This window comes from Mirounga angustirostris, unplaced genomic scaffold (assembly GCF_029215605.1).
Source record: "Mirounga angustirostris isolate CCGP_5_RB_7025 unplaced genomic scaffold, mMirAng1.0.hap1 SCAF_14, whole genome shotgun sequence".
In the NCBI taxonomy this organism is placed as follows: Eukaryota; Metazoa; Chordata; class Mammalia; order Carnivora; family Phocidae; genus Mirounga; species Mirounga angustirostris.
In genome coordinates, this window is record NW_026991722.1 from 3,969,519 (window position 1) to 3,996,257 (window position 26,739).

Consider the following 26,739-nt stretch of genomic DNA (forward strand, 5'->3'; position numbering starts at 1 on the left):
ACAGGGGGCCCTCTTGGGTGGGGGCGCCTTCCAGAGGAGATTCCTGAGCAAGGCGGGCTCTATCTGCTTTGCCTTATTTACCCACCACGTAGTCCATCCCCGGCCAAAAGTTTCCAGAAAAGACTGTGCGCAGGCTGAGTCAATGACGGTTCTAAAGCATGTCCTTTCAATATCTTGTAAGGCTACAGACTTAGAGAATCTGGTACACAGCCTAAATACCAGGCTAACAATTCATATTTCCAGTAGTTCATATTGTGAAAGCAACCCAAATTATGCAGATAATTCCCAATTACACTTCATTTTTTTCAGACCATTTCTCTTTTAACAGTTTATGACCAACCCCGAAAAGACGTGATTTTTAGAATGAACTCTTCTCCCAGAAATACTTGTTTTATATAACCCTTAATCTGACATATCTATTTTATAGGAACACTTTCAGTATTTCCTCGTTATCATTTGTTTACACTTAACACTGTGACTCTTAGATGTATTTTTATTATTTATTTATTTACTTTCCTTACATGTGTTTTTAAAATTTTACCCTCATGATGGACCTCACACGCATGATATTGTTTCTTAAACGAGCCTTTTGGCAAGAAGTCATCTAACTCTTGTGTTTTATTGTGTACTTTGAGGTTTTTTTTTTTTTTAAAGATTTTATTTATTTTTATTTGAGACAGAGAGAATGAGAGACAGAGAGCATGAGAGGGAGGGGGGTCAGAGGGAGAAGCAGACTCCCTGCCGAGCAGGGAGCCTGACGCGGGACTCGATCCAGGGACTCCAGGATCATGACCTGAGCCGAAGGCAGTCGCTTAACCAACTGAGCCACCCAGGCGCCCCTGTGTACTTTGAGTTTAAAGTTACTTCTCGTCACTCCAACTGTAGCTCTCTGACATTCTTAAGTATTTTCTCACCGTACGCTGGTGGCGATAGTCCGCACAGAGTGTAAGAGATCACAGAACCGCACCTACAGGCACGGGAAGTGCAGACACTGAAGAAGTCAAGGACACACACGTGCTGGCCTTCGCACACGCTCCCCCCACACACTACCTTGAGTGGACGGCAGGCACGTTTCCCCGTCCCGTGGATCTCAGTACAGCACAGACTCTGAGCATTGAGAAGGGACACCCCCCGCTCCGATGAAAGCTCACGGGCTCCTAGCAATCGCTTTGTGGAGGGAGTGGACCCGTGAGTGATACGGGAATTGATAACTCTTGCCCTCTGCAGCCACCCTGGACGTGCCGTTGCTCTGAGGCTCGCTCAACGAGAAGTTAACTGGGCTGTATAAAACAGGCATAATAAATAGTGCTTGAGATCGAACACAGGCTTTCAAACACCCGTCTCTGAAGGGCAACAGTTTAACGAAAATATCTTGTGAGCTCTGCTTCATCCACGATGTGTGTGCACACATGGGCACACAGGAGCCAACCAGAACACGGCAAGAAGGAGATGTTAGGGATGGATTTCATGAATGAAACCAAAAGACTGCCTATATTACGTGTATTTAGATAAAAAGGGTCTGTCTTTATTCTGGTACTGAGAAGAGAGCTGTGCTAATTAACGCCTGCAATGAATGACCAGAAAACACAGCAGTGCACAAACCAACTGATGCACTTCTTTCTTTCTTTATTTTTTTTAAGATTTATTTATTTGAGAGAAAGAGCACTCATGCAACTGCATGGGGGGTGGGGAGGGGCAGAGGGAGAGAATCCTCAAGTGGACTCCCAACCCTGGGCTTGATCTCACCACCCATGAGCTCATGACCTGAGCCAAAACCAAGAGCCGGACCCTCAACTGACGGAGCCATGCAGGTGCCCCCACATGTTTTCTGATACAGATTTTGGCTGTTGTAGCAAATCCACGTGTCGGATCTGTGTGTGGAATCTAACACGGGGATGTTCTCACAGACGTACTGCTCTCCACTTTGCCACTTTGGGAGACGGAGGGGACTCGACAGTGTGAGCAGCAGACACGTAAGCACGAATTCTCAGAGGCATGTGGGGTAATGTTTCCATGTTTCTCCTGTAAGAAGATCGGCCCCGTAGGGCAGGGACCCCAGCCCGCCGGCTGCACCCAGTCTCTGCAGTTTCCAGGGTGCTGCGGGAATTACACTTCAGTGTTTCTTAAAGTGGGGCTGGAAGTCATTTAGGGGCATGTGTTAAAAATGCGTATTTTGGGCCTCTTCTGTGCTGAATTCATATGTAGAAATCCTAATCCCCAGTACCTCAGAATATGACTGCATTTGGAGACACGGCCTTTGAAGAGGTAATCGAGGTAAAATGAGGTCGTTGGTGGGGTAGCTAACCCAATCTGATCAGTGTCCTTACTTCTTGGGGTGGAGGAGAGGTGGTTAGGACACAGTAACCCACAGAGGGAAGACCCTGTGACGACACAGACATGCAAGCCAAGGAAAGAAGCCTCAGGACAGACAAACCTACTGATCCTTTGCTCTCGGACTCCTGGCCTCTGGAACTGTGTATGCATGCTAGTAAGGGTTCCACAGGACGGAGGTGTGAACGGGCGTTCAAAGACCAGCCAAGCCAAGGACATTCTTCCTCCAAATCTCGTAAGCAGTAGATACAGCTGACTGTGTCTTTCTTCCACTGTTTTCTTGACTTCTTTTCTTGTCTGTTTTCTTCCTTGTCCACTGACCAGTGCTTGACCTCCAGGGCTGGCTCTCTGGCCTTTGATAACCTTGAACCTCATGGCTCCTCACAGTTCCACCCTGGGCCCTCTTCTTGTCTCCTCATACCCCATCCCGAGGTAAACTACTCCTACATCTGCTGTCTACTCCAAATTGGAGAAATCAATTGATATTGCTTGAGCTGGAAACCTGAAGGTCACCCTTAACCCTTGATCCTGCCCCACTTCCCCTACATTAATGGGCTAGCAAGTCCGCCAACTTGTCTCCATGGTTACAACTTCAGTGCAGACTGTCTCCCAACAATTCCCTCTTTCTGCCCCTGGTCCCTCCATCTACCTTCCACAAAGGCAAAAAGATGAATTCTTAAATTGAAATTTGATCCTGGAGTTCCCCGGATAAAAATCCACAGCTCTTCCTTGGCATACCTGGCCTCCTCACAAGCCGTGCGCCTTGCCCTCTGTCACACCCCGCCACACTGGTCTCTCGGTGTTGCCTGCTCTCTCCCTTGGAAGGCCTGGAGCGTGTTCGCGCCCTCGCCTCCTGCAATAGCTACTTTCTCCTCTTCCTGAGAGACGGCTTCCCCAAGGAAGGCACGCGCAGCCCCCACGCCCATGCCAGCGTCTGCCACTCCCCATCACAGGCACCCGCTGTTTGCTCTCACAACCTGTAGTTATTTTATGCTTACTTAGATCTAGAATGCAAGCTCCGGGAGGGCAGGGGCGACAGCATTTCCTGAGGAGATGCTCAACAGAGACGCGTGATTAAGGACTGCAGGGACGAGGCCCACCTAGCCTACCTGGCGGCCCAGGAGCAGTCAACCACTGAGGCAAAGCACCTGCCATCACTGAACACAGTCCACGCTCGACAGACCTACCGGACGTGAACGTGTGGCCAAGCATGTAAGATCAGCAAATGCCACGGTTACGTACAAGACGCAGCAGCTGGATCAACACTACCATGTCTTGAACTACATTTTAAATTGGTTTGTGAGAGCTGCTTATCTCTGAAATACCTTACATCGGTGAGTTATGGAATCAAGCCGTGCCTTCTAGAAGAGCCGCACTCACTCAGGTTATGCCTTTGTTTCAGCTAGCAGGTTTTACTGAAATCATGATCACACTTAATAACCATCTCTCCTGACATGGCATTATGAACAAAGTCTACCTTTACCAACGTAAGACCTTCACTTGTTCTTCATCAGAGAGGTGAGATGTGTGTACATAATCAGAAATACAAAAACTTGGGACTCCTAGCAGTGACTCAGGAGATTTAGCTATAAAGCAGTAATTCTGTGGGATTATGGCAATTGAAACTGACTTCCATATTCTCACATCCTTTGTGTAAGAACACTAACAATGCTTTTCATCTGATATTAGGGGATATGCTCAATGTGAAGATTTAGCACGATTAAAGGGATTTTAGGTAAAAAAAAAAAATTAGACATCTGTTATGTAATACAACATACGAAAATGTGTCTTCCTTGTCTCTTTACTTAACAGAATGTTGTCGCATTTTCGGTTTGGGCAAGACAGAACTGCTCATTTTCCCCTCACGGCTCATCTGGTTTTACCCAAGCTGCTAGCTAGACAACACTCTGAAGAGAGAGACGAGTTATTTGTGGTGGATGTTAATACACTTAACACTATGTTACTCACAACAAACTGAAAGCCTGACACATCTCACCCACCATACAGGATAGTCACTCTGCACTGAAAAACACAATTAAAAAAGGAAGTATTTGAAGAACATCCAATTTTCACCAAGACCTCATTTGGGAGGCCAAAGGGGAACAGGTATACTTGGCAGCATAATGACTAATTATTATGTTCAAAAGATGGAAAAGTTGTTCAAGAAATGTCGGGGCATCTGCATCCCTACAGCACATTAATTATCCCAAGCAGCATTCGGTATTAGGAGCAGCAATTTTTAAAAACCCAGTGCACCCCCCACGCGCCCCCACCCCAGAGAAAATCTTCACAGGAACTGTTTTACAAAACCAGAACCAGAACCCTTGCCCCAGATGGCTCTGGGGGAGTCGTCGGGGGAGGCGGGGGGAAAGGAGAGGGCACACGCTGGTCAGGAGCGCCACGTGAAATGTTCCCTATGTCGCACGGATCTGCTCCTTAAAAATCGACATGGAGCACACCATGTGAACTGCCACATTTATAACCCGGTGCTGATATTCAAATTCTCTGTCTTAAGCTAAAGAAAGATTGAATGCCCTGCTGCTGTGTGGCCAAGATTGAAGAGGTGTCTCACTGACATTGTTCAAAGTTTATGAAAATATATGAATGCTCAAATGTCATTGGCTTTGCGCCTCCAACAGACTGTGGTTTTATGAGAAATCAGTCTTTTAATCAAAATGATTGAATACCTTAAGGTCGAATCCAAAGATATCAGTTAATATCTAGAAACGTGCTATTTCTGCAAATTTTGCCAAGCTGTACATATTGTGGTGCATTTTAAAGTGTTAATTTGTGCATCCCATATTGAAAATTGATCTTGAGTTTTAGCTTTTTGTCAAGCAAAAACATATGGTTACAAGCTCTCTGCGTTTTACGTGACGGCTGTGGAAGCTGTCACATGTGCAAACTTGATAACCGATGTGACACACACGCAAATAATTTGCTTGTTTAGTAACAATTCAAAGATTCGTTATTCATGCAAACACACATTTTTTAAAATGATCAGATGGAAACAGTCTCCGTTTTGCACAACCTAGTCTGGCTGGTGTGCAAACCCAGATAAAATAAAGCTGGGAACTAAGTGGTATTAAACAAATCCAAGAATATGGGTATTTTCAGATAATTATTGAACCAGATGGTGTTTTTTGTTAATTCTGCCATCAGCCTGAGAACTTGATGTCTTACATCTGCACTTGGTAAAATAAATTTTACCACTGACATTATTTCAGTTTTCTTAAAATATTTCAATCAGTTTTGAACCAAGATTTGCAAACATCTGCCACAGTGCATGACTAGGAGAAGAAATTATTTTGAGATAATTCCTTTAAAAATAGACACCATTTACATGGAATTTTAAATTTATCACCCTTTAAACGAAATCTTCAGAGTTACCAGTCTGAATGTTTAATAAAAAGTAAAATGAGAATAAGATGACACATGTGAAAATGAACATGGTTAACAGGCTGCAGAAAGTGCTGACTCACTTGGACATACCATCTTGGGATTCCACACTCCATTATTTCACAACCTTGACTTACCAGGGAAACGTTAAGTACATTTTCTGTGTGGTATGATTAAAGGATAAAAGTATATGATGAATTAATCAGAAGACACAGAGGATAAAGGGATTTTATCTACGAGTAAGTTAATCAGCCCTAATTGAATTCCTCCTCAGCAGACCTCTCCCGGGCTCCACCCACCAGCACACCCCAAAACCAGAATGTCAGTTTTAGGTTCCTTCAGAGGAAGTTCTTGGAAACTCAACTTAAACATAAAACCCCCCCACGTGGCTTAACTTCTTTAAGGTAAGAAACATTCTCACTGGAGCCCACAAACAAAACCTTATTTTTGAACTGAGTCATGAATTTCCCACCTTTTGTTGTAGAATAGATTGCATTTGGGTAACAGTCTTTCGCTTCCAGGTTAGACAATGAATTCTGGGCGGAAGTTTTGGGATTCCTACCCACCCCCCACTTTTCTTTTATTTTCTTCCCAAACTCAGACATCTGAAACAAAACAATAATTTAGTACAGTGTGTTCCAGACAGAAGGTCTGCGGCAGACTGACCAAAACCGAGCAACAAAAAACTAGTATTACAATGAGAACGAATTTTGAACTGTTTCGGCTTTAACAGTAGTACCTAAAACGAGCGTACAGAGGTGATCCAATAGAGAGTTTCCCATTTGAAAGCAGGTTCCATTGCTTCTGGGCCTTTTGGCTAAGATCAAGTGAAAGCAGATTCTATTTAATGTGGAGAAAGGGATGAATTACTCAGTACCACCAAGACTTGCACTCCAGTAGGCGATGGGATAGCCAGAGAGGCAGGCATTTCATAGCTAGACTCCACAGCTGTGAGCACCTTGCAGCCTTCCTCCCCCCACAAGGCTCTCAAACCACAAGTGACATTAGCCCAAGGAAGTCCACTTCCGGTTGGTCTGGGAGGAAGGAGGTGAGGCAGGAGCAGGTGGTCAGATGTCAGCAGCTAAAATCCGAGGCAGCTCCAATGAGCTGAACCCCAAGAATTCAGTTGCTTTACTTGGCTGCTTGATTCCCTCAATTACTTAGACAGGGGTTATTAAAATTTGCTACTATTAATTATTCATTCTACTTATATACGATACATTATTAGTTACAATTAAAATATAATCCATATCCGTTAATCATAATAATTAATATCTGTTAATTATTGTAAACTAATAATTAATAATTCAAGGCTTAGTAGATGACGTATGCTAAATGGTAACTTTTGCATGCACGATTTTACTCATAAACTCTCATGCAGCACATTCTAGTATTCCAACCCCCCCTGCCCCTCCCCCGCCCCCCCCAAAAGGAAATTCAAGTCTGGAGGACAGGCTCTTGCCCTAGGCCATGTAGCTACTGAAAGACAACTGCAGAGTTTAAACTTGGTCCGCCTGACCCCAGGGCGGTACTCCAAACCACTCCAGACCCTCTCTATGGCTTCATACTACTCAAAGTCACTGCCCTTCTCCCCACCCAGGACTCCCAGGCTACCTTTCCTAAATCTTACCGGTGAAGTAGTTAGTTCTCTCATTTCTCCTCTCTCTTTCTTACATCAAAGGGTAAGACAATTTCAGAGGTACTTTGTTTCACACCATCAGGCTATTTCCCAAAAAGTCAATGCCAATTAAAACTATTAGCTGCAGTAGATGCACATTATGTCAAACTCTTTGTGGGTTTTTTTTTTTGCTAATTTGATAGAAAGTACATAATTGCTGTTTTCGTTTAAAAACGAAGTTTGCGTTTCTTTAATTACTAGGATGATGAACACCTCTCCAGATGTTTGTTTATAAGTTGTATTTTCTGTTTTATGATTGCTCTGTCATCTTTTCTACCTACCTATTTATTGTTTGCAGTGTTTTCCCTGTTGATTTGCATGAGCTCCTTATATAAAAAGATATAAAACGTTAATGTGTTATTTGATGAAAGATATTTTCTCAGTCTTCTGGTTGCCTTTTTATTCTGGGAACTTTGGACATATAAAATTTAGCTTATCATATAGCTAAATCTATCAATCTGTTCCTCTGTTTTCTTTTATTTGTTAAAATTCTTGGAAAGTTTTCTCATAGGGATTTGGATACCTGTTCAATTCTATTTCTGTAAACTATTATACTTTATTTTTGTATTTAACTCTTTAATTAACATTTATCTTTGGGAATTGTGTCCAATAAAACTCTATAAATTGATTATTTGCTATCCTAAGTCTCGCACAATTTATTAAATATTAAATAATACATCCCTTCTCCATTGATTTGTGAGTCCTCTTGAAGAATATATACATTCACATACGTACATACATGTATGTTAACTGATTACATGTGAAAGACTGGTGTTGATTAATTTATTTGATCTCTTGCTTTGTTACACCTTCTTAGAGCTTTGAAGTCAGAGGTACTGCATTTGGAGTCCTGGCTTTGTCATTTAGTAGATCTCAGACAAGGCTTGGTTTTCTCATCTTAAGAGGGGATAGACAGTGTCTACCTCCTGTGGCTGGTACGAGGATTAAATGAGATGAAATATGTCAAACCTCTGGACTCAGTGTCTGGGACACAGGGAAACCCCAGTAATGACATTCCTGCTATCCTCCATCCCTGGTGCACTGTTTTCATTATTATAACTTTGTAAATCTTCTAACTCTAGCTTTTCTGCTCAGGACTTATTAGAATTACAACTACAAATTAGAGAGGAAGAACGCTTGTCTTCCCATTGTGGAAATACTAAACATTTCGCTAATTCATCTTCTATACTTATCAATAAAAACTGTGTTTTTCAAATATAGAAATTAACCTTTTGAAATGGGCATGGACAGTGTTCTTGATTTCACTGTTACTGTTAGAATTGTGAATGGGATTATCTCTCTAGTATTTTTCTAACTGGTTATAGCTACGATACAGGATGGGTCTTCATTTTTGTATGTTATTCTTGTATTCAGCCATTTTACGGAGCCATTAATTTCATAGTTCTAAAATTCTCACAAAACTTTCCAGGCAGAGAACAATTTATGAGCAAAAGAATAACTCTCCTCTTTCTGTAATTACTTACTTTGGTTTTAATTTTATTTTTTATTAACCAGATCTTCCAGAGCTATTTAAAATAATAACAGTGGTCACATGCAATCTTGTTTTGCCCTTGATTTCGAGGGGAAGGTTTCACACCACACAGTTCTGAGAGATGTTGGCAGTCAGTTCTAAGTATAGGAACTCAGTTTCTCATCCCTGGCTAGGCTCCTTATCTTTACAAAAACTTCACCTTTATTTTATATTATTGGATTTTATTTTATGTATTTTGTACCATTTATATATTTTGTGTAAGTTTCCTAAAAATTTTTTATTGGATAAGGAAAATATGCAACCCCATCTATTCATTTTGTTCCATTTTTACTCATTACAAAATGGTTTTATAACAGATGCCTCTTTTATCCTTTATCCTTTTATTCTTTAAGATAATCAGTTGACTTTCTAATTAAACCTACTGATATAGTTAAGGGATTTTCTAATACGCTACAGATTCCTAAATGTGTGAGGACAGATCACTCTATTTACTACGTTTTATTGAAGACCTTATGTTTCTATTCTAAGAGGTTTCTGAGACTGGTAACTGAGAAGGGAGGGACAGTGTTTAGAAATTATTATATATGAGTGTTTTGTAGAAGACTGTGTGCTCAAAAAATGTACTCTTGAAGTTTTCAGACTTGCAAAACCTGCAATTCCCGTCATAAAACTTTCTAGAACATTCAAAAAAGAAAAAGGTCTCAATTTATTCTTGCACCATCTTTTGACATTTTCAAAACTTGTGAACCTTACATTATTATACAGCTTATTTTATTTGAAGCATTGTCTTTTTATCATTTATACATTTTTCATTTTGAATTTTTTCTTGATTTGCTAGATTTACCTAATTTCTCCCTGAAATATCTTGAATTTATTAATTTTTGTTTTTCTGTTTTCTAAGTCACTTATTACTGCTTTAACTGAATTACTTTATTACTCCCTTTCTGCTGACATTTTTGGATTGTCCTAAATAATTCAGTTTACCTTTCTGAATGAGTGAATGAAATGAAATAAATGAAATAACGAATAATGAAATTGATTTTGAATGAAATTCAACACATGAATGAATTCAATGAATAAATGAAACATTTATAAAAACATTTAAGACTGCATTTATTTCTGAATTCAACTGGTCAACTTCTATATTCTTAATTTACTTGTTTTTTCCCCCATATTATAAAGTATTTTAATGTTTACAGGTGATTGTTTTTCCTGCTTAAACTTTTATTGTTTATCATATTACAATCAGAAAATATGACTTGGTAATTCCTTGTTTTTTAAATGTACTAAAATTTCCTTTAAAAAGCTAATTATAAGTTCCATACAGTTTTCATGGAATGTTGATCACATACGTTTAATGATGCCAAATTAAATATATTTATTAATTTCATCTTATTAATTATATTGTTCAAATGCTACACTTGATTTTTCTTCTTCTTGAGTTATCATAGACTGCTATGGATTAAATGCTCCCTCAGTTGTGCTTACAGCAATTCTCTTTGGGTCTAGTGACACTTTGCTTTAGTGGACCTTTTGCTAGATTATTCATAATGCTGTATCTTCACCTGTTCATTTAATCATCAAAAGTGCTAAACATGTATGATGTGCCAGATACTTATCTGGGATGTGGGGATGCAGCAGTGAATAACCCTGTCCTTTTGGGGCTTCTACTCTAGAAGAAGCAGAAAATAATACAAATTAAAATAAGTAAAACAAAAGTGTTCCAGACGCTTTCAGATATATTTTGAAGATTAGCCAAGAGCATTTGCTGACAGAACAGCGATCTGATGAAGTATTACATAGCAATCTCTGATTAAGCACCCTGAAGAATGGCAACATGTGGAACATGATGGGGATGGAGGGTAAGGGAAGGTTCAGTTTTAAATAGAGCAGTCAGAAGAGGCCTTGATGAAAAGCTGACATCAGCAAAGACTGAAAGTAGAAGAGGGGGCAGACCACATTGCTGACTACAGGAGGAACAGTAAGTGCAAAGGCCCTGAGGTCAGAGCATGCTGGTTATGTCTGAGAAACAGTGAGGAGGCCAGTGTGGCTGGAGCGGAGTAATAAGGGGAAAAACTACCCAGATGAGGCTTGGGAGCCGTGTTAGGTAGTGTGAAAATTTTGGCTTTTACTGTGAGTGAGATGGTAAGCCACGAAGGGTTCTGAGCAGCGAAGGAACATGCACTGACGTACGTTTCAGAACCGCACTGTCAAATATGATAGCCACTAGCCACTTGTGGTAACGGTAATTAACATTTAAATGAACTAAAACGAAAGGAAATTGAAATTTCAGGTCCTCATTGCACTAGCCGCCTTTCAAATGCCCAACAGCCACATGTGGTAAGTGGCTACTCCTCAACATCACAGAGCTGGAACATTCCCTTGGTCACCGAGCACTCTTCTGGGCAGTGCTGTTTCGGAAGGGTTCCTCTGTCTGCAGTCCTGAAAACCGACAGCAGCAGAGCAAGGGCGGCAGCAGGAAGAGCAGCGAGGAGGCTACTGGTGACAGATGGTGGCTGCAGGGACCAGAGCGAGCAGTGGGGGAGGGGACAGTGACCTCACTGCAGAGAGATGCTGGGGGAGTAGCCATGAGCGTCTGCTGACAGCCTGGATGTGGAGCTACCACCAGTCAGTTCCGCAAAAGTCAAGTATTGCCGCCAACCGGATTTCATCAATCACCACTAAATTACCGTGAGCAGCGGCAGGCACTGGGTGGTTGCTGAACGGTACTCGCATCTTGGCTGCTCCACACAGAACAGGGAAAACTTCAGCTCTGACATCTTACCCCCCCCCCACCCCCCCCCAAATAAATGGATCTCTAACCCTTCTGCAAAGGAGGGTCATGTAGGAGTTGGAAAAAAAAGTTCAAACTTCCCTTAAGTTGACACATAGTACATGAATCATTAACCCTTAAAACCTGAGCAATGAACCCCCTCTAAGGTTACAAAGTATCCCTCTAGCAGGTTTAGAAAACCTGGGTGAAGTGATTATATCCACTTACCTGAGTGAGTACTATAAATGAAAAGTACTCTGTGAACTGCAGTGTCCTTCAAAATGCCTGTTACTGTTTATCTTAATTAGTAACAGTAATGGTTACTTATATATTATTTACCAAGATCTCAGATCTAAGGGTGCATGCATTTTCTCTTCTATACCTGAAACATAGTAGATGCTCTATAAATACTTGTGGAAAGAAAAAAAAAATGAATGAATTCCACCACTCAGTTTTATATCTCAGTTTTATGCTGAGTTGGCCAAGTCTTCAGGTGGTAAAGATGTTCTAGTTACTTTGCCTGGGACCTGATGAACTAACGGGTAAGCTACAATAAAATACTTCTACTTGGCCTTCAGGGCAATTGTGGCTACAAATACACTGCTTCTTTTCCGTTTTCAGCTCTTCTGATGTGCTTTGATGAAATATAGAGGAATTAGGAGTAGGGGCACTAGCTAAAGGATGTCAGGATGAAATAAAGCTAATGTCATTGTAGGGCAGAAAATCAGACACAGAAGACCAAAATGTAATGGTATTATAACTGGACAAAGGGAAAACTCATAGGATGAAAATTACAATTATAACAGATTTGGTTGAACCTTAATTACTACCGGTATTCTTATCCTAAATTCCGTATCTTTGGTGGGAAAGGCTGGAAGTTAACACAGTATACATTACTTAAATTTTACCATGCCGCTAAACGTCACCTGCCACGTAAGAACAATCATTCCAAACAGGAGTCGGAGTCAAGGCAGCTCGCTCAGCTCAATAGGGCACTAATGGGGTAATACCCTGCATCAGAAATGTACCCTAAGTCCCATCACAGCAGGAGTGATGTTAACACCCCAAGTAGTAATAAAAATTGTGATGATTCTCATACTGAAATAAGTTGGAACTACATGGTGCTTGAGTTTAAAATGACATGTAATTGTTACCATGTATTTTAATTACCTAATTTAAGAATTTAGAAATTAGTTCCAAAGAAGGAAGTGAGAAAACAAAGATTGTAGCTATCAAGTAGGTGAACCAGGAAAGGACAAAAGTTTTTGACTCACAGATCTCTAGTTCTGTATGCTGAAGTGAATAAAAATTCACCATTTTAATGTTCATAAATACATGGCTTCTAATATTTGTCCTTATATGAGATTTCTGGCACTACTCAAAACTATAATACCAAAAAAACCCATTTAAAATTATATTACAATGGTTTAAATGTAGTTCCTGTCCATTTTTAGATTAAAAAGTTTTTTAACTGACAAAAAAAAAAAAAAGCTTTTTAAAATACACACAGGATAGCCAAGACTATCAGTCGATGGTCTATTTTATTTCTTGCCAGTAGACACCATTAAAAGTTATAAAACTCTAACAACTGTTTTCATTTCTCTCTCTCTCTGATTACCCTGATTGCTGCAATGTCTGAAGAAGTTCAGGATCTGTAAAGCCTGTCACATTATAGAAACATGTCTCCCTAAACGAAATGTGAAATTCCAGTAATTGAAGTGATAAATCTAGTGTTTTTTGCTGGGGTACTTTTGATGAGAACGACAGTAGTAAATTAGGAAATATTCTGTGCTGTTATATCATGGTAAAAGCCTTTCCATTACCTGTTGTCAGTCACTAGGGATGGGCAAATAATTCAGCTCTCAATCTAGCTAGAAAACCTGAAGTTCTGTGAATGATCACTAAAGAACATATATATAAACTCTCCATTACCTTCATATAATTCTTTAGACAACTCTAAGTTGTTTTCTTTCCCTGAACTGGAGCACATCTCATTTATTCAGAACCAGATTGGAGATCTAGGAATATTTCATTGTTTTATTGCTTGTTATATGTCACCTTGTTTTCAAATAGTATATGAGTGTTCCATTTCAGTATGTAGAAGCCTCTATACCTGGCTGCTGAGGGTAAGTTTACACATGATACAGACTTAATTGAATTACTAATAACTGTTACCTCCATTTCTTTATTGATTTTTCAGCTAAAATATTTATTGCCTTACGTTTTCTACTTTAAAAGTCTATTCTTCAGTAGTTCTTCAGGTCACATAGAAATATTCTAGAAGCCGTATCCCTTTCACATTATTCTGAATAACAGCGAAAGCAGAAGGGCAACATTAGTATTCTCTCCCAAATGAGCTCACTCATAGAATATTATAGGGGAAGGAAATAGATAATCTCGCGTTTCGATTAAAACAACCTATTCAGGATCCATCAACTTCCAGTTTAGAATGTTTGTCTCAGTTGTCGAAACCAGGTAACAGGAGGTCTGTTTCTTGAGTTACTATGAAATTCCCACCTCGCTGGTGGGGAGCACCTACTATTGCTGGAGTTGAACACCCACAAGCTGACACCCTGTTCATTTGCACGGTACTGTTCAATTCTTACAAGTTCTAAAGGAAGAAAAAACAGCGATAAGGATAAATTATTTTTAAGTTTTATGCTCAGCTTAGATTAAAAACAACAACAACAACAACAAGTAAAAGTACTTGAAATGTCAATGGAAAAGATTAATGGAGACAAAGTAACTCATGTCCCTTACCCTCAACACATTAAACTTCCTTTATCACATATTTTATTTTGGTTGATGATTTAAAAATGGCCAAAAGAAAAAGAATCTGATTACTTAAGAGGATAAATGGCAAGATTAGAGGAATCATTTATCTGGAAAGAAAAGCCCTGATTTGGTTAAGAATGTGCAGTTGTGTACATCTAACTCAGAGTTACTTGGAGGAAGATAAAAGGACAAGAAAGCAAGAAGATGGCTTGATCTTCAAGAAGGTAGGAGAAATGACTCCTGTTGAAGGAATTAAAATGGGGGCGTGTAGTGTCAGCCAGCAGCTGGGAAAAGGACGAGGGACCATCTGAGAATGTTAGAAGCACTGAGAGAGTATAAGGGTCTGGAGCACCGAATCCCAGAAAAGTCAAGTCGGTGACCAGGTACTCAACCGATACACGAACACTTTCATTTCTTAATTCCCTTAAATCCTAAAGTAAAGACTGTACCTACTTTCTTTAGAAAACATAAAACTTTAGAAACCCGGATAAGGGGAAACATGAGGTGAACATGCTGATTATCAAGCTTGCTTTGGTCCCCTTGGTACACTGTAACTACGCTGGGACCAGGCAACCCAAACGAGCACCACACTCATCTGGTAGCAGTTACATAAAGTTCAAGGCTATTCCTTAGAAAATATAAAAGCTTTGATAGAATTTGACCTGCAATCTGAAGTCTTTTTGGCAACAGAAATTGCGAGTACTGAACAAATTTCCTCAAGAACTCCAGCTAAACCAAGAGTACTCCATACGCTGACAGACTGAGCCTAAATGGGCCGATTTACTGTTCTGGATGTCATTTATCTGTAATTACCAAAGGCAAGAGTCAAGGAAACACACAGACAAAAATACAAGGCAAACAGAACACTTGCTTAATTTATTTTTGGAGAGTACATGCGCTTGAGGAACAGTTTTATCAGAGCTTTTACGGGTCCCAGGCGGTCCTGCAAAGAAGGTGAGCAAGGGCCGGTGGACCGTACGCTGGGCTGCCTGCCTCGCCACTCGGAAGGAGTACATTACGCTCCCTTAAACCACGATACCAATCCTCTCCAATTAACACATATTTCACTAAATGTGAATGCTTCTGTTTTCACCTTGCTTCATTGGCAAAAATCCAGAGAACATTCCTGCTGGCTTTCTTTCCTCTAGTAACGAAACCACATGTTTTTCTCTCTTAGACAAAGCCTTTTAGGGGCTTTTTACTGAAGAGGGATAAAGGAGGGAAGGAAGGGTTGCGCTCCAAAGTGAGGAGGGATCCTTTTCTCTGCTGCCATTTGAATTTGCCATTAAAAGCGCAAAGGAAAAAAAAACAACTACTCATCACTTAATAAATATGGATCTACAACAATTCCTGCTGTGAAACATCACGTCTTCACTAAGAAAGAGAAAAACGGGTTTCTCCCAGACCTTTGTTTGAATTTACACGGAACACACTTTCCTAAAATTGCCCACATGTCACTGCATCTATTTTTCTTTTTAAATCAGGCATTAAATATGCATCCTGACTCCCACATAGGCAATCTGCAGCACAGCAAAATGACTGTGTATTCAATTATAGGCTAAATAAATATAGCAAACATTAGGGGAAAAAGTTTCTAACTCTATGGGCACCAGGCAGGGTCTCCTTTGCCCCCTTGCAGAATCGGGTGCTCTGTGTCAAGTACTGCCCTGACACAAGCCACGCACCGAACCTTCTAGGAGCTGTCAAAAAAAAAATGGGCCTCTTCTGTAGTTAGATACTGGGTCAATTTGGGAAAACAAAGAAAAAGAAAAAAAAAACAAACCAAACTTCTCTATGGAGTTGGTCGATGAATCTAGCATGTATTTAAAGTGAAAACAGGTTACTTTAATGAATAAGCCACTCATGGAATAAGGTATTTATATCCCCCTTTTCTATTATGAAATTAGGTTAACACTTCTATAAACAAACTGAATTGCAAAACAGCAAATTCACAACAAAGTTAAGATTTTTTCCCTTCATCCTTGTTCAACTGCAGAGGTTTTCAGAACAGTCAAATTCTACCAAGATGCATGATCCATTGCCATCATGGGGAATATCTGCTTCTAACCTTTCTATTATTACTAACCTAATTCCAGTTTTCAATAATTTGGAAGAAATGCTTTTGTTTGAAGTCACTGCTATGAGCCTTCTGCAAAGTTCAGTAAAACTGGAAAACACGGTTGGGGGTTAAAATGATGATAAGTCATCGGAGCCTCGCATGCTGGAGTCCCCCGGAGCCTGCCAGTTCCCCTGCCTGTCCTGACGGGGCCTGAGAGCCTAACGGCGTCCATCCTGGCTAAGTCCCAAGCGGATGAAGTGGGGGCCCACCGGCAGGATTCGTGGAAGTACTGCTAACGCTCTACAGCGTGAGGGCCCGACCACCACGGCAAGCACCTGCCATGCATGTCCGCATGAGCCACTTACTCTACCATCTAAACGTATCAATAGCCAGGTGCGAACTTCCTGCTGAAGGTTTAAAAAAGTGTTTTTAATATACCACATAATAAATATTTAGACACACTGTGAATTTAAATCCCACACTTCTTAATAAAGATTTATGTAAATTTTACCAGGCTATTAAAAAGCCTTTCCAAACACAAAAAGTCCATTTGTCATTGCGCAAAATTTATTCAGAAAATAGTTCAAACAAATATACCAGATTTGTCCCATAATTTATAATTTCCTCTTATAAGCCTTTTCAAAGTGGAATTACGATGCAAGTTTCAGTTTATAAAAATGGTAGTACCATTTAAGTAGACTCTACTTGATAATTTAAAAATACTGAGATGACAAATCCAGTATTTATTCTTTCGTTCAACAAATATGCGTTAAATGCTGCTTATAAGTGTTTTCTGACTTTGGTAACATATTTGAATGGATCAGTATTTTCTTACTATCTCCCTTCTTTTCCTCTGCCACTTGGATTCATGTTGTTGTAAGCAAAGATATTTTTCCTGTGCAACAATAATTAACAAAACACTGTCTGTGGCAAAGAATAGAACCTGAATGTCTGTGTGTAAGGGAAGCATGAACACACACTACGGTGTGCTCACTCTTACACGCCATACACTCATTCAGAGGAGTAATTAGATCCGCATCTACTGACCGAGAGGGAAAGAGCAAGTTCCGGAATTACGTGTGTAGTAGTATTTCCTTTCACCTCCCAAAGCAGTGGTGAGGGACACATGTTCACTCCTGCAGGGAGGTGTGGTGCAGACCCAGCTGTGGGCGGTGATTCCTGCATCGGGAGATGACCTTTTTCTTCATTTGTGTGTGTGTGTGTTGTTTCACTTGTTGTAAGTCACTTATTGGTGAATTAAAAATTTCTAACAAGGAAAATGAAAACCGAGCACAAACCAGGAGTGGCTTAATACAGAAGACTCAGATTTTAACCCACTAATTCCACGCCCGTTTCCTAGGTGCTTAATTCCCGTCAAGTTTTCTGCTCCCAGCTTGGCGTAAGATAAAGTACAGTTTCCTCTGGGCCATTTGCAGATGCCAGGTTCTCTGTTACATTTATGAGGATTTGACTATACCTGACAAGGGACTGTTCTCTGCTAGCATGAAACAGCAGTGTTCTATAAAGCTCTCCCTGCCCACCCCCTCTCCCTGTCCAGAGAGAACAGGAGCGGGGGCAGGGGAGGGACAGAAGGAGAGAGAATCCTAAGCAGGCTCCATGCCCAGCCCGACACGGGGCTTGATCTCACCACCCTGAGACCATGACCTGAGCCAAAATCAAGAGTCCTACGCTCAACCAACTAAGCCACCCAGGCGCCCCCAACAGCAGTGTTTTATAGATGGAAGACTTATTTGCTAACCAAATGAGTGCTTTTCCTTAAGTAAAATAGCCATTTACACAGACCCATAACTGGGAGGCATGTGGAACCTGTTATTAGTCCAATACATCAGGCAGACATGTGTGCAGCAAAAAGGACCCCGCATCCTCAGGTGAGACAGGAGGGGAGGGGCCATTCCCTGTGGGTCCACCACGGCTGCACATCAAAAGAACCTGGGAATCCATGCCCACTGCTTTATACACAGCAGTGTTCAAAGAGCCGCTGCTGAGTCCATTGGGACTGAAGCCGCCAGCACGTGGGGTTCACCGTGCCCGACTGTGTACGCTGCTGGGATACAAAACGCAAATACTTCTGGCCACATAAATACAGCAGACATTACGGAAACAAGGCTTGCAGTTCTATGGGCGTCGGGCACTGGAAGCGACAGAAAAATCACCCACAGTGCCCCACTTATTATTCTGGTGACCCAGGACTCGCGGGGGCTTTACCAGCTGTGCACAGGACTCTGCACTGAGCTGTCCACCCACTCTGTTCTATAGCGAGCCCCCGCAAGTCTCTGCATATCCCCCACGTCCCCTGGGCCGACCTCCTAACCCAGCACACCTGAATGGCCCATCATCGAGGGCCCTGTGGGAATGCACGCCCCTGCCCCTCTCCTGGCAAATCGCACGGGCAGGAGCAGACAGAGAAGTGACTAGAGAGCCTTGGAAGTCAGACCATGCTTCTCCTCCATCTGCAAACCCACAGTCAGAACATGGCTATTGCAATGACCAGGAGCCTCTACAGGAATCCAAGAAACACTGTCATAAAGTGGTTTCAGGTACTGTGGTCTCTTTTAGGTCAATGCTTCTTCGGGATTTCCACTCAATATGCTTTTTTTGTTTTAATCCTTTGAATTTTTTTTTAAATTTTATTTTATTATGTTAGTCACCATACATTACATCATTAGTTTTTGATGTAGCGTTCCATGATTCATTGTTTGCGCATAACACCCAGTGCTCCATGCAATACGTGCCCTCCTTAATACCCATCACCAGGCTAACCCATCCCCCAGCCCCTCCCCTCTAGAACCCTCAGTTTGTTTCTCAGAGTCCATAGTCTCTCATGGTTCGTCTCCCCCTCCGATTCCCCCCCTTCATTTTTCCCTTCCTACTATCTTCTTCTTTTTCTTACCATACAATGTATTATTTGTTTCAGGGGTACAGGTCTGTGATTCATCAGTCTTACACAATTGATATCCAAATGGCCAACAGACACATGAAAAAGTGCTCAACATCGCTCGGCATCAGGGAAATCCCAATCAAAACCTCAATGAGATACCACCTCACACCAGTCCCCAATGGCTAAAATTAACAAGTCAGGAAACAACAGATGTTGGCAGGGATGCGGAGAAAGGGGAACCCTCCCACACTGTTGGTGGGAATGCAAACTGGTGCAGCCACTCTGGAAAACAGTATGGCGGTTCCTCAAAAAGTTGAAAATAGAGCCACCCTATGACCCAGAAATTGCATTCAATATGCTTTTAAATTTTATTGTATTTCTACATCAGTTTGCTAGACTAACTCCTTAGCTACAGATTAAGGCTAACTTAGGGTTTACATTAGAAAGGAATAAAAAATGCAAGGAAGCCTCTAAGTGGCAGCAAATGGACTTGAATTATAACTTTTAATTAATGAGTTCAAAGAATGTGGATATGAGATCCAAGACTGTTTTTTTATCAATTACTTTAATCCCATTTACTCTCCTGCCATGGCTTCCTTGCTTAAAAATGTCAGGTGGGCAAAGCTCTTGCCCATCACTCATCTCCTACAATTCCCAACACACACATCTTGTGCCCATGAGTTTGCCTTCCTGTGGATATTACTGCTGATCCTCACTGGGGGTGCTCTTTCCCAAGGGCCCAGTTCAAATATGTGCCCAAACTGCTCATCTCTAAACTCCTGGAGGGCTGTGGTCCCACTTTCCTTTAAAGCCTTTCTCCCAGTGACAGAGTAAACTGCTCACAAAACTTTCTGGCTGCTTCATCCCAAGTAAACAAAGTGGGGACAGGGGGCTTCTCAGAAAGTGACCTTTGGTCTACAGTTTTGTGTCACAGTCCTGGTCACTGTCCCTCTTCCCCACTGGTCACTATCCAAATTCCCACGTCTCCAGAATAAGCTGTTTTCAAGTAAAAGAATGTGTGTCACGTTTATAGATTCCAGCTGGATAAGAGGTTTGGCTTTTCACTTTTGTGCCACCTCCCAAATTCAGTTGTTTTCTGTTTTGTTTTGTTTTGTTTTAAGTCATGGGTCCCTCTAAAGGCAAGGGCCTTCCTGGCAGGGGACAGGCCACTAGGGATCAGACTGCATGCTGATAACCCATGGATGAGTCTGTCCACCTTTGAGTCTGAGTCTCCAAGACACTGCCGGCGAGGGAGGCCGAGGGGGATGCAGAACTTGACGGAGCCTGGAAACGGCACCGGCAGCGCTCAGGGACCGGACACCTGGCGGACTCGCCCGTCAGGGCAGCACCCATCAGCACCCAGGGTGCGTCAGCCAGAGGACTGCGGAGGCGACTCCAGCGGACGCCTGCACAGCACCTGCTCAACCAACGGGCGCTATTCGCTGACACTAGTGGGGTCCTGTGGCTCAGGCTCCTCACTGGAAAACTGATCACTCTCTCCTCACAAAGCTAAGTTTATGAAATGCCTGAGATCTGCCTTAAGGCTGTCTTCCTTCATTCCCTTCTTCCTTCTTCAACATGGGGATCAGAAACACAGAGACGGGGAACTGGAGATCGGAACGGAATGGGTCAGCCTTGGCCCTGGCGCCAGACTCCCTGGGAGAGGAGGGTAGGCAGCCCTACGAGCTAGTCCTCTAGCGTGAAAAATTCAAAGATGCATAATGCCAACAGAATATACTGTTCTGTTCTGTTCTTATAAGCCCATCACCCAGTTTCCACAGTTACCAACATTCTCATCTCTCAGCCTCACCACAACTCCACTCAATTCTTTATTTATAGTATTTTAAAGTAAAATTTACATCCAAGGAAATGTGCAACTCAACCATTCCATTTTCACAAGTGGATACACCTGGGTAATCCGTGCTCTGTGTCTGCACAGAACCTTTCGCTATAGGAAGTTCCCTGTGCTCCTGCCCATTCTCCCTATCCCACTCAGACGCAACCACTGTTTGAACATCTTTTTTTTTTTTTTTTTACCTTAGATTAGTTTTGCCAATTCCAGAATTTCATATAAATTGATTAATATGTTTTCTGGCTGTGGTTTCATTTGCTCAGCATAATTCCTGTGATTGTGCCACACTATCTATCAGCAGTTTTCCTAAGTAATTTCCCTTTTTTAAAAAAGATTTATTTATTTTGGTGGGGAGGGGCAGAGGGAGAGTCTTAAGCAGACTTGCAGGGAGTGCACAGCCTGACACAGGACTCAGTCTCATGACCCCGCTACCATGACCTGCGCTGAACAGTTAACCAACTGCGTCACCCAGGTGCCCGTTGTAACTAACTTCTGAAGAACAAATCGCCAACTACCACAGTGGCTTTCAGGATATAACGGCTGGCACAGCAGTCCCAAGCAAAACAACGAAATCTGCACAATGTCCCCTTAGAAACACTCTCCCATTTCATGCTTTTTGTCTTTTGCTACACCTGTCCCGCCTTTAGGATTCAAGACATTTTACTTCATCTTTCAGTCTAAGACATCACTGGTTGCAAAATGCAATTCTGATTTTGAACAAATTATCGGGACTTCTGATTTCAGAAATAATAAAATGCAACACAAAATCCCCTTACGAGTGCCGAAACGTGACATGCCTGCTCTCGGCAATACAGCACACTGCTCAGGGGTTCGCTTCTGGACTCACACTACCTGAGTTCAAATCCAGGCTCGGCCACGTGTGCCCTGAACAAGTCACTTAAAACTATCTGCCTGGGCTTGCTTTACTGTGAAACAAGGCTAACGATGCCCCTACAGTAGTTATTATGAAGATCAAACGGTTTTGTATACATGACAAGCTTATCAGAGTGCCCAACATGGTGAGTGTTTAACAAGCTATTCTTTTAGCTTGCCACTGTCCCAAAATTCCTAGTCTCTTCCCTAATTCACCCTCACGAAAGTTATTTCAAGTTATGCCAACACTTAGCTAGGAATTACTGAACAAGGAACACATGTTCATTGTGTGGCTTAATTCTCCTGGAGGGTATTTCCATTTAAAAATAAGTCTGTTACCAACTGTGTATCCTTAAGGGTGTAATATACAGGGCTGATGGACCTGAGCAGGGGGACTTTTATTTCATTCATTCAACTATGTGCCAGACCTTATAGTTTGGCTATTTCCCTGTCTACCACTTATTGCCAGTGGGTTAAAATATGTGGGACTACCTATAATGTGTAAAACGATCAGCTGTGAACTAACAGAACAGAGTTCAGTGGCTTGATATAAGGAAAACAGACAAAAATAAATAGCTCTTCTATGTACCAATAAAATGGTATATAAGTAAAATATAATTAAAAAATTCTATACACAACTGCTACCATAATATTTACTATACGGGGAAAACAACTGGTTGAAGGAACAAAAGCTGAAGTAAATGGTGAGAAACAGTGTTCTATAAAGGAAGTTTTAAAATTATAAAGATGACAATGTACTTGAAATGTATTCTTGAAGAACGCAGGAGAAAACAGGAAGGAAGGGAATCTGTCCTCCTCATTGTTAAAAGAGAACAACATTCACAGGCGGGGCAAGAGAGGTGGTGTACGGAGCAGAATAAAGGCCCTGGAGAGAAGATGAAAGACTCGTGGGAACTGAGCATGAGGTGAAGGTGGCATTTCAAATCAAGCAGGGAAGGTACGGATTACTCAACGAATACACTGGGAAAATAACCATTTGGGGGGAAAATGAAATTAGAGCTTTCGGTCAGACTTTATACCAAAATAGGTTCCCAATGGAATGAAGGTTTAGATTTTTAAAGAGACCATAAAAATACCAGAATATAATCAAAATGTTCCTATAACCCTGAAATAAAAAGGTATGACACCAAAGCCAGACACCACACACAAACGTCTACCTTAAATACAAAACGCGTCATTGAAGGGAAACGACGAGCAAGGAGTTCACAAAGTCAACAACACAAACGTGTAATAAACATACAGGAGAGCGGCGAGTCTCACCAGCGATCCCAAGAGCATCACGCTGGACACACCGGCTATGCTGCTGAAATGAAGACTGCGCGCACACAGTGAGGAGGGGCTGGGAGGAAAGAGGGCTCTCGGGTACCTTCAGCGCGAGTGGTTCAGTGGAGGGCAACTTGGCAACACGTACCAAAGCTCTGGAATCGACGGCTCCTGGATCCCCCTGCTAGGAAGTCATCTCTAGGAACTGGCAATGTGCATAAGGACGCTCATAATCCCTAGACCACCCTCTGCAGGTCCTGCCATCAGGTGGCTCTTGTTCCAAGAGGAATGGAAAGGCCACTTCGCCAGAAAGGCTCCCCAACCACTCACGTGGGGCTATGCCACGGTTCCAGCCTTCCGTGCACCCAGTGCTTTTCCTTCATCGCATCTTCAGGACTGGACAACAAAGTCATATGCATAGTAGTGACAGTGCCCCTCGCTTCTGCTAGACAGCAAGGCCTGTGGCCCTTCCGGTCTCCTGGTGGGGCTGTGGGGGCAGCACGGGAGGCAGTGCCTGGGACCCTGCAGGTATTCAACAGATTCTGGCTGTATCCTTCCAGTGACTTGCAAAGACGTGATCAATAAAATCTCCACGGACTCCCCAGTACCCAAAGGTCATGTCTAACCTGCTCGGCATGGCAGACAATGATCTTCACAGTCTGTTCCTAGTTTGACTTTGCAGCCTCACCCCCCAGACACTCCCCCATAAGGTCTTTGACCAGCTACACCGAGTTTACCCACTTTGAGCCTGTCCGCTCCAAGGATACTCCTCCTGCCTAGAATACCATGCACGTGTCTATGAAACACCCTCAAAACCTGGCATCTAACTCTGCAGCACACCCGGACTGCGGCGAGCTGAGTGAGCCTCCTCTTGAGCCCCTGTGGCGTCTGATGCAAATTTCCCTTCTGCACCTCTTGTGTTGCAGGGGAAGGACCTACTCACACATAGCTTCTCCTCTACTGGAGACTGAGAGCCCCCTGAAAGCAGCAGCGGTTTCATTCCGTGTGCCTTGACCTCCCCTGCCTTCTCTGGCTGTGGTGCTCAAATTATAGATTAATAATAAGGAGAAAAGCTACAACCCCATAAACACCAGGAAACGTAAGGACAATTTAAAATAACTCAAGAGATTGAAGAAGAAATCAAAATGGAAATCAGAAAACATTTAGAGCTGAAAGATTTCAGAAGTTCTAGAATATTAAAACTTGGAAGTTGCAGCTAAGGCGTTACTTAGAAGGAAATTTGGACCCTTATAAATATAGCATAGAAGTTGGACAAGTGATTAAGCCTTCACTTTGAGAAGTCAGAAAGAAAACGAGTAAGCCAAAAAGTAGAAGGAAGGAAATAAAACCTAAGAGCAGAATTTACTAAACCTAAAACAAAGACCTAACAGGAAGGAGCTGCTTTTTTGAAAAGACTAATAAAATGAACCAACCACTCTCAAGCGACAAGAGAGAGGGCACAGAGGACGACATCAGCAATGCCAAAGGGACACACCAAATACAGCAGCTCAGAGGCACATCCCCAAACAGGCCTTGCCAGGGTTTACCCACCATGCCTTCACCACAGCTCTTCCCATTCAGATCCCACACTTCATTTTAATAGAGATTCAGCAAATGGAAATTTTTATAAAAAGTCAGTACTATGTTCTAATAAAGAATCAAAACTCCTCTGGACCCACTGTTTACTTCAGTTTTCCCAAACACACATTTCCAAGTCAGAGGTAGGTTACAGTCCACCGGAGAACACCGAGCATGGCATGCAGTGCCATGAGCCCGGCAGTATCAGAAGCTCATGGGAATTTGACACTTCCTGAACTTTCTAACTTACTTAAGGATGCTAACTTAGAGCATTCTTGAGGAGGAGAAAGCAATTCTATGTATAATTCAGGGAAAAAAGACTTAAAGTTTAGTTTAAGGAGACAAGAATTTAAGTTCAAAGATCTATTATATGGAGCAGAAATGTGGACGAGCAATGATGTTCAAATAAGTAATAGCTATGAAAACCTTAGGAAAAATAAGACAATCCACATCCAAAGTTTTCAATCCCATTAATAAAAATAAAATTTCCAATTAGCTTATCTTTTTTTACAAAAATAAATCTCTCAAGTTAAAAAACTAAAATCATCCATTCAATGAAAATATGCCAGCTAAGTTTGGGACAGGGCCTGGGCTGAATTCAGCGGTTCAACATAAGACCTCCTACAAACAATAGCTCTAAGGTGGGGTGGAAAAAGGCAAGTTCTTTTGTTTTAGAGACCAGAAATGCAACAGAAACAAAATATAATAAATGAAAATTCAGGTACAGGAATTATGCATTTCATACTGAATAATTATTTCTGTACTGCCTGTAAATCCTCTCTGGTAAGCTGTGCATCTAAAACTCATCGAACTGCCAAGGGGTAAACGCAGCTCCATCCATCAAGCAGCCACTTGACAAATACATTCCATAATAGAAGTTTATTTTTATGGGAGGCTGAATCAAGGACTTTCCCATGCATACAAAAACTTGTCAAAATTATTTATGAGTCTTGCTGAGACACACAATATGTCATATCAAACTCCTATTTTCCTTCCAAGCGCAGACTGTCAATATCTCCGCTGCTATCAATAACGTGGAGCGCCGCTGAGAGAGGCCCCCAGGAGCTGAGGTCCTGTGCCCGTCCCGGCCGCTGCCGGGAGCCGTCTCTAACCGTGGCGCAGCCGCGAACAGGCGATTTACCACCGCTATGAGGTGCACTTAACGTAAGCACTGGGGACTGCACTCAGGGACTTTGCAACATAAAGTAAAATGGAAACATATGCTTGAAAAATTATGGTGGACTATGGCTGAAGTAAAACAAAAATAACAAGATATTTCATCTTTAATTTGCACACAAAATATTAGTTAAGGCTGATAAGACAAACACTTGAAAATCATGAAAATGGCCTGTCCCCACTGAAGTGTCCACCCTGAAAGCTTATTTTGATGGCCTGAATCAGAGAGGATGAGGCGTCTCTCGGAAGGTGAGAAGTGTGCTTCGTGAGGGCGACGTGAACTTGGTTCTGCCCCTCCTAATACTGCTACCGTTTTATTTTGTGGGGAAGCATTTCTTTTAGTGAGTTCGGCCTTTCATTGCTCTGTCACTGTCCCCAACACAGGGGATCACACTGGGAGTAACAGAAAATGGCCGTGGCAATGGGAAAATGCATTCTTATTTTTCAGCTCCCGGGGTGATGGAAACGCCAGTCTCCCATCCCAAATTAGCCCCTGGAACAAGTTGGATACAGCAAAAAGCTACGTACTTCTCAGAGATTCCCTTATTCTAGGAAGAAGTGTTTTACCAC

The 26,739-nt window shown here is 42.0% G+C and overlaps 1 protein-coding gene across 8 annotated transcripts in view; it reads right to left on the minus strand.

The window, feature by feature from the left end:
* ZNF407 (zinc finger protein 407) overlaps positions 1-26,739 on the minus strand; it is a 470,693-nt gene that overhangs the window by 68,452 nt on the left and 375,502 nt on the right. The window contains exon 9 of one of the 8 annotated variants that reach the window (XM_064577674.1): positions 5,173-10,572. The exons of 6 other annotated variants lie outside the window; for them this stretch is intronic. In XM_064577674.1, the coding sequence (XP_064433744.1) occupies positions 10,568-10,572 (5 nt within the window). In that variant the 3' untranslated portion in view covers positions 5,173-10,567. Of the gene's footprint in view, positions 1-5,172; positions 10,573-14,037; positions 14,285-26,739 lie in introns of those variants that run through there. One more of the 8 variants, XM_064577669.1, reaches the window with a different exon arrangement.